Source organism: Mixophyes fleayi, chromosome 6 (assembly GCF_038048845.1).
Source record: "Mixophyes fleayi isolate aMixFle1 chromosome 6, aMixFle1.hap1, whole genome shotgun sequence".
Taxonomy (NCBI): domain Eukaryota; kingdom Metazoa; phylum Chordata; class Amphibia; order Anura; family Limnodynastidae; genus Mixophyes; species Mixophyes fleayi.
This window is the reverse complement of record NC_134407.1, coordinates 137,696,536-137,705,497: the sequence shown is the minus strand read 5'-3', so window position 1 is coordinate 137,705,497 and position 8,962 is coordinate 137,696,536. Positions and strand designations below refer to the sequence as shown.

The 8,962-nt window shown below is 42.3% G+C and overlaps 1 protein-coding gene across 7 annotated transcripts in view; it reads right to left on the bottom strand.

The window, feature by feature from the left end:
* Positions 1–6,957: 6,957 nt before the first annotated feature.
* The window catches only part of SPO11 (SPO11 initiator of meiotic double strand breaks), a 101,545-nt gene continuing 99,540 nt past the window's right edge, over positions 6,958–8,962 (bottom strand). For all 7 annotated transcript variants that reach the window (XM_075176491.1, XM_075176493.1, XM_075176495.1 and 4 more), the window contains one exon: positions 6,958–7,604. In XM_075176491.1, coding sequence (XP_075032592.1) covers positions 7,485–7,604 — 120 coding nt within the window. In that variant the 3' untranslated portion in view covers positions 6,958–7,484. The remainder of the gene's footprint in view (positions 7,605–8,962) is intronic.

Below are 8,962 nucleotides of genomic sequence, written 5' to 3'. Positions count from 1 at the left end.
ACCTGGACTGCGTAGAGGAGTGGGTCACCACAATATATATTAAAAACCCTGAACTTTTATGAATCGCACCAATAAATGTACCTGGACTGCGTAGAGGAGTGGGTCACCACAATATATTAAAAACCCTGAACTTTTATGATTCGCACCAATAAATGTATCTGGACTGCGTAGAGGAGTGGGCACTGGGCACCACAATAAAATATATAAAAAACCTTCAACAGGTCTGCATTACACTACACATACGGCTGCTCCTCCATCCTCTCCATCATATACATGTTGGAGTTTTAGCGTGTGACAACCTCTTGTTTTTGATAATGTCAGTGCATTTTGAATATTTTTCAATTTGCCCCACACCACTGAATGTACTTTATCTATGATACGCATCTATCTATCTTGACTGCGTAGTGTGGTGGCCCCGGTACACAATTTGGTACCGAGGCCACAATATAATTAAAAAACCCTCCACGTGTCAGAATTCCACCAAACAAGTATCTGGACTGCGTAGTGGGGTGGCCCCGGTACCCAATTTGATACCGGGGCCACAATACCTCCTTCAAACATGGTACAGACAATTCGTCATTGAGATCCCATCAAGTATGTTAAAGACAGACAGGGTCCAAGTGTTATTGGTTGACTTTGTAAACCAAAAAACTGTCCCTGTTGCACATAGTCGTGCAATGAAGACTGACTTTTTCATTTAAAGGCACCATCTTTCAAGTGTAGTGTTTGTAAGTCTAAGTCATATTATACTTTTGGTAAAATTGGTTTATTTTGTTCCTCTTTATGGTAATTAGTAATAGAATTAAAGTATTAAATAGAATTAAAGTATGAAATAGAATTAAAGTATGAAATAGAATTAAAGTATTAAATAGAATTAAAGTATGAAATAGAGTGGTATAGAGTTGTAGTGTGGTATAGATAGAGTGGTCCCCACAATATAATAATAAAACCCTCAACTGGTCTGAATTCCACCAAACAAGTATCTGGACTGCGTAGTGTGGTGGCCCCGGTACACAATTTGGTACCGAGGCCACAATATAATTAAAAAATTGGGCATCAACTGTCACCGTTGTTTAATATCTGATACACCTAAATATGGACTGCACAGTGGAGTGGCCCCGGTAGTAAATTTGGTGCCGGGGCCACAATACCTCCTCCAACTTCCAAGTGTAGTGTTTATAAAGACAGACAGCGTCGAAGTGTTATTAGTTGACTTTCTTAACCCTAAAATTGTCCCTGTTGCAAATATTCGTGCAATGGACAGTTACTTTTTTATTGAAAGACTCAAGCTTTCAAGTGTAGTGTTTATAAAATATAAACAACAATACAGTAGTTTTAGAGCACGTCAAAAACTCTTGTTTTAAATTATGACACGGCATTTTACTTTTGGTTTAATTTCTTGAATTTTTTAAAATTTGGTTTTACTTTTTGAACATGGCAAACGACTGTTGATTGGTCATATAATGCCAAAAAAAAAGTTCCAAGATGGAATTGTCCTTGGGCCCTCACACCCACCCTTATGTTGTTGAAATAGGACATGCACACTTTAACAAACCAATCATTTCAGCGACAGGGCCTACCAAACAACTTTGGCTGAAATGATTGGTTTGTTTGGGCCCCCACACCAAAAAAGCTATTCATCTCTCCCTGTACAGACTAAACAGGCTCTACTGAGGCAAGATGTCGTCCTCATCCTCAACCTCTGATTCCTCTCCCCCTACAGTGTGTACTTCCTCCTCATCACACATTATCAATTCGTCCCCGCTGGACTCCACAACCACAGGTCCCTCTGTAGTATCTGGAGGGCAGTGCTGTACTTCATTGAGGAATTGATTATTCATTTTTATAAACATCATTTTTTCAACGTTGTGAGGAAGCAACCTCCTTCGCCGCTCACTGACCAGGTTCCCCGCTGCACTAAAAACTCTTTCCGAGTACACACTGGAGGGGGGACAACTCAGGTAAAATAGAGCCAGTTTGTACAGGGGCTTCCAAACTGCCTTTTTTTCCTGCCAGTAACAATATGGACTGTCTGACATGTCTACTTGGATGGTGTCAGCAAAGTAATCATCCACAATTTTTTCTATTGTGACAGCATCCAATGCAGCGAGAGTAGACATGTCTGCAATGGTTGGCAGGTCCTTCAGTCCGGACCAGATGTTATCAGCATCCCCGCCAGTGCCTCTTTTGGGAAAACTGAGCTTTTTCCTAGCAGCCATAGATGTGGAAGAAAATGAGGGTGGAGCTGTTGGCATGTCACGGTCCTCTTCAGAGGACAATCTCCTGACCAGCAGGTCTTTGCACCGCTGTAGACTTGTGTCCGCCGGAAACAGAGACACAACATACGCTTTAAACCGAGGATCGAGCACGGTGGCCAGAATGTATTCCTCTGACTTTAAAAGAGTGACCACCCTCGGATCCTGGCAAAGCGTACGAAGGGCTACATCCACAAGAGCTACATGCTTGGTGTAATCGCAATGGCTTACCAGCTCCTCCCTCACTTTCTCCAGCTGCTTCTGCAACAGCCTGATCAGGGGAATGACCTGACTCAAGCTGGCAGTGTCGGAACTGACTTCTCGTGTGGCAAGTTCAAATGGCTGCAGAACCTTGCACAACACGGAAATCAGTCTCCACTGCGCTTGACTGAGGCGCATCCCCACTCCTTTGCCTATGTCGTAGGTGGCTGTGTAGGCCTGAATGGCCTTTTGCTGCTCCTCCATCCTCTGCAGCATATAGAGGGTGGAGTTCCAGCGCGTCACAACCTCTTGTTTGAGGTGATGGCAGGGCAGGTTCATGCTTTTTTGATGTGCCTCTAGTCTGCGGTAGGCACTGGCTGAATGCCGAAAGTGTCCAGCAATTTTGCGCGCCACTGCAAGCATCTCCTGCACACCCCTGTCACTCTTGAGGTAATGCTGCACCACCAAATTAATGGTGTGGGCAAAACATGGGACGTGCTGGAAATTGCCCATATTTAATGCCCGCACAATGTTACTGGCATTGTCTGACACCACAAATCCCCATGAGAGTCTAAGTGGGGTAAGCCACTGGGAGATAATTTCCCTCATTTTCTCTAATATGTTGTCAGCGTTGTGCCTCTTATTAAAGCCTGTAATACACAATGTTGCCTGCCTTTGCATGAGCAGCCATTTTGTAGATGCTGCTACTGATGCAGCTGTTGCTGTTGCTGCGGAAGGGGATGCATCTACCCAGTGGGCTGTCACAGTCATATAGTCCTTCGTTTGCCCAGAACCACTTGTCCACATGTCCGTGGTTAAGTGGACAGTGGGTACAACCGCATTTTTAAGAGCACTGAGGACACTTGATCGTACTTCTCTGTACATTTTTGGTATCGCCTGCCTAGTGAAGTGGAATCTCGAGGGGATTTGGTACCGGGGACACAATACCTCCATCAACCCTCTAAATCCCACTCCACTGATGGCGGACACCGGGCGCACGTCTAACACCAACATTGCAGTTACAGCCGCAGTTATACGCTTTGCAATAGGGTGACTACTATCGTATTTTGTGGTCATGGCAAACGACTGTTGGACGGTCAATTGTTTTGTGAAAGACTTAGCGGTCTTACGACTTCCCCTCTGGGAAGATGACCGACTAACAGCAGCAACAGCAGCAGTGGCAGTAGTAGGCGTACCGCTGCAGGATTCCTCGGATGAATCCCGTATTGAGGAGGACTCAGTCTGGCTGCTGACTTGGGCTGCAGGACTGAATCTGATGGAGATTGTGGAGGAAGTTGACGAGGAGGGTGTTGCTGGTGTGTATCCAACTGGACCACGGGATTTAGGTGTCCCTGTACCGATGAGGGTCCTAGCCCCAGTTCCTGAACTAACCACTGAACTATGAAGGTTATTCAGGTGACGTATAAGGGAGGATGTTCCTAGGTGGGCAAGATCCTTACCCCTGCTTATTTGAGCTTTACATAAGCTACATATGGCCATACATTGGTTGTCTGGATTTGGATAAAAATAACTCCAGACCGAAGAGGTGCATTTTTTGGTCTTCTGACCAGGCATGACGATGGGCTTTTTCATCCCATGGACATCAGCTGTTTCCCCCCCTGGTGCCTCATTTACAATAACCACATCACCATCCTCATCATCAAGTTCCTCCACAGCGCCAGCTACATCATCAATAGCCTCCTCCCGAGCCACCTCTTCCCGTACAGTGATGGGAAGGTCAGGCTTGACAACCACCAACATCCTTGGACTCGCCTTGTGGATTTGTGATAATTTCTCTTTAGAAGGCAGAGTTGTTTGCTGTTTTGTTGCTGACAGCATAACTCTCTTCAATTTTTTGTAGGGGGGGGGAGGAGGAGGGCTAAGATCCGTGGGTGAAGCTGAACCACTAGTCATGAACACGGGCCAGGGCCTAAGCCGTTCCTTGCCACTCCGTGTCGTAAATGGCATATTGGCAACTTTACGTTTCTCCTCAGATGATTTTAAGTTTCTCTTTTTGCTACTTTTTCTTAACTTGGGCTTTTTGGATTTTACATGCCCGGTACTACGAGATTGGGCATCGGGCTTGGAAGACGACGTTGATGGCATTTCATCGTCTATGTCATGACTAGTGGCAGCAGCTTCAGCATTAGGAGGAAGTGGGTCTTGATCTTTCCCTACTTTATCCTCCAAATTTTTGGTCTCCATTATATGTAGCACAATATACTGCAGAATGTGTGAACTTGGTAATATTGCAGTACCAATGGACTTATACTGCTGGATTGGTTTTGCAAATTTGGTTATAATTATTATATATTTTTTTTTTTTTAAATTTTTTATTTTTTTTTACTTTTTTTTTATTTTTAAAAAACTTGGGAATAGTGGGGAAATAACTATGCCCTTAGGAGCACAGGACACAGCACCACTGGACTGAACAGGACACGGCACAGGACCCAGCAGCACTACGGAACTCAGCAGGACAGAGCACAGGACACAGCACCACTGGACTGATACTGCAGAATGTGTGAACTTTGTAATATTGCAGTACCAATGGACTTATACTGCTGGATTGGTTTTGCAAATTTGGTTATAATTATTATATTTATTTATTTTTTTTTTACTTTTTTATTTTTTTTTACTTTTTTTTATTTTTTAAAAACTTGGGAATAATGGGGAAATAACTATGCCCTTAGAAGCACAGAGCACAGGACACAGCACCACTGGACTGAACAGGACACGGCACAGGACCCAGCAGCACTACGGACCTCAGCAGGACAGAGCACAGGACACAGCACCACTGGACTGATACTGCAGAATGTGTGAACTTTGTAATATTGCAGTACCAATGGACTTATACTGCTGGATTGGTTTTGCAAATTTGGTTATAATTATTATATATATTTTTTTTTTTTTAAATTTTTTATTTTTTTTAACTTTTTTTTTATTTTTTAAAAACTTGGGAATAATGGGGAAATAACTATGCCCTTAGAAGCACAGAGCACAGGACACAGCACCACTGGACTGAACAGGACACGGCACAGGACCCAGCAGCACTACGGACCTCAGCAGGACAGAGCACAGGACACAGCACCACTGGACTGATACTGCAGAATGTGTGAACTTTGTAATATTGCAGTACCAATGGACTTATACTGCTGGATTGGTTTTGCAAATTTGGTTATAATTATTATATATTTTTATTTTTTTTTAAATTTTTTTACTTTTTTTTTATTTTTTAAAAACTTGGGAATAATGGGGAAATAACTATGCCCTTAGAAGCACAGAGCACAGGACACAGCACCACTGGACTGAACAGGACACGGCACAGGACCCAGCAGCACTACGGAACTCAGCAGGACAGAGCACAGGACACAGCACCACTGGACTGATACTGCAGAATGTGTAAACTTTGTAATATTGCAGTACCACTGGACTTTTACTGCTGAATGTGTGAACTTGGTAATATTGCAGTACCAATGGGCTTATACTGCAGGATTGGTTGTGCAAATTTTGTGGTAATTAAAAAAAATTAAAGTCGTTTTTGGTATTTTTTAAAAAAACTTTTTTTTATTTTTTTAAACACAGGGGAATATTGGGGAAATAACTATGCCCTTAGAAGCACAGAGCACAGGACACAGCACCACTGGACTGAACAGGACACAGCACAGGACCCAGCAGCACCACTGACCTCAGAAGGACAGAGCACAGCACACAGCACCACTGGACTGATACTGCAGAACACAGCACAGCACAGCACAGCACAGAACTAAACAGCACAGCACGAGATCTACCAGGACAGAGGACCACCTAACACACCCTCCCTCTACCCTGATCAATGCCCGAGTGAAGATGGCGGCGACTAGCGGGGAATTTATAGGATCCGAGTATCGCGAGATCCGACAACGGGATTATGAGTCAGAGCCTCAGTTTCACATTTGAATTTGGCGCCAATACCCGGATCTGTCTCGGATCCGACTCGGATCCGCAACGTTCGGGTGGGCTCGGATTTCATAAATCCGAGTGCGCTCATCCCTACTATTTTTTAAGAAATTTATTTGTATGTGTATGTGAATGGTGTGCATAAAGACAAAAGTTTATTTACTGTTGAAAAGAGACATTTGCTATTAGAACTGTATCTCTCTGAATGCTGCCTAAACTAATTCTCTAATCTGTCTCACTGGGAACTTCCCTGGAGGGCCGTGACCTGCAGGATGGAAGCCGCTGAAGCCCAAATTCCCTTGCGGGAATCCCTGGTGAATACCTTCCATTCTGTTAGACTCTGCGCCTCTAGGGAAATCTAGCTAATACCAGTTGAGACAGCAGGATCTCACTCATTCTTTGTGTACAAACCTGACAACTTTCCAGCTGGCCAAATCCTACACTTTATGCATGAGGTCGGGCAAACAGGTGATTTCATTGAATTGGTTGAAACTTCGGCCATTATAATGGAACTGGGCACAAAAAGGCGTGCTATTTTTGTGCTATTTTATTAAATGCAGCAAGATTGACATTCTTAACATTTTATTGATCAGAAAAAGAAGCAAGAAAGTAATAGTATTAGAGACACTTTAAATTTATTACCAGTACTAGGACAAAAAAAAAAAGTGTTTTGCTGAGAGGACTCGTTGCTACAAGATGTTTGTCTTAAACTAATAAAAACCAAATCTTTTGAAAAATTAGGGGGAATGTTTAATAAGAAAATAAAAGGGGAAAACGAACAATAAGAGCACGTAGATGTATTGATTGATATTAGGGATTGATACACTGCAAGTGGATAGTGTATAATGGTGTATAATAACAAAGTGGCTGAAACTAATAAGGTCCTGATGTTAAAAGAGCAGGATGATGAGACCAATTACTATTGATACTAGTGCAGTACTATATTAATTAAATAAATACAGTTTAAGTATATAAATAATTAAAGAATTTACTTTCAAAGTAATAATTGTTTGTCTGAACCATTTGATAAAATATGTATGACTATGGCAAACAAAAACCTGAGAACAAACTTTTACAACTACAAGGTCCCTCTCAGATCCATCCACCATACTGCAGCTTGTTGGGCAAGTAAACCCTGGTAAGATAACTGGAGGAGAGTGAAGTCAGTGCTTGGATTTCAGCCTTCATTTTCCTTGATGTCATAATCTCAAGCTAAAAAGGAAATAAAAAATGTTGTTTTGTGCTTGGTGTATATAGTGAAGTAATTCAAGTAATTGTTTAATAACATTTTTTTTCTCTTTTCTTTCTTTCAATCAAAAGTGTCGAGTTCTGCAGTAATTGAACAATAAAAGAGAAGAAAGCAGGGTGCATTGGTTGCTAGAGATCAGATTACTGATCATATAATAGTATGAGCTCCTTCACTCCACAATTTATCAATCTTAACATTGTTGTTCACATCTCTGGGGGTCATTTACAAACCAGATAAATTGCAGAGGTGTAACACCAACCGATTTTTTCTCATGCTCAGCTAATAACCCCTATCTGTGCTTTAGTGCATCAGTGCAGCTGCTTTACATGACCTTTTTCTGGATGACGGTTCCATATATGTATAAGTACATATGTCACATTATTATTTACTGCTTTTATTACATAGTTTATTTGCTTGTGTTTCCTGCATACTTCTCTAATCATGACTATCAAGTAGTCTCCCGGAATCCTGCAAGAGCAGACACCCCTCCCATCCATCCCAATTTACTATTGAAGTGGGTGGAAGTGGGGCTTGATGCTGCAGTTTGCTTTGTTATAGCCCCACCACTGCTGCACAACTCACAAATCATGGCATTGCACAGCAGGGGTCAGAGACACCGTGATGCAAAAGTGTCACTTCCCCCGACCACCTGACCTCGGCTCCAAGATCTCCCGAAGGGGTAGTTTTAAATGTCAACAACTATGATTTCCTGTATTAACTGCTCTTGTTTGGTGCTTATAACATCCCATTGAATGAAATGGTAAATGCCAAATCACCATATTTCTATATTATGTGTACAATCAAGTTATTTCAGGTCTAAGTAGGCATCTTAGCCCCCTAAACACTTAGGGCCTCATTTAGAGCAGAGCAAAAAAAAAAAAAAAGAATGGAGAAACAATGCTCCTGGACAAACCATATTTTAATGCAAGAGGTGTAAATGCATTTATTTGTTTTGACATGCAGGAAAATGACTGACTGATTTTGCATGTAGCACACAATTGCTGGACAGCTTTCTTTTTACACTGCAATTTAGCGTTCAGCTAGGACATGTCCCCTTCCACACTAAATCTTTCTGCAAATGTAAAATTTGCGCCCCTTTTACAAACCATTGTGTCCTACTTCATACGAATTCACTCAATGTATTTACCAGCTGCCACGCATGTGCACAATGCTCAGAATCAGCCATGGCCACAGGATAAGACGAGGCAGCTCAACATCTAGACATAAGGACAGGAGTCCAATTAGCTATTCACATAGCAGATCCAACATTAGAGGGAGCCACAGAAGGACCAGACTTTTCGGGCAAAACACCTACAGGGTT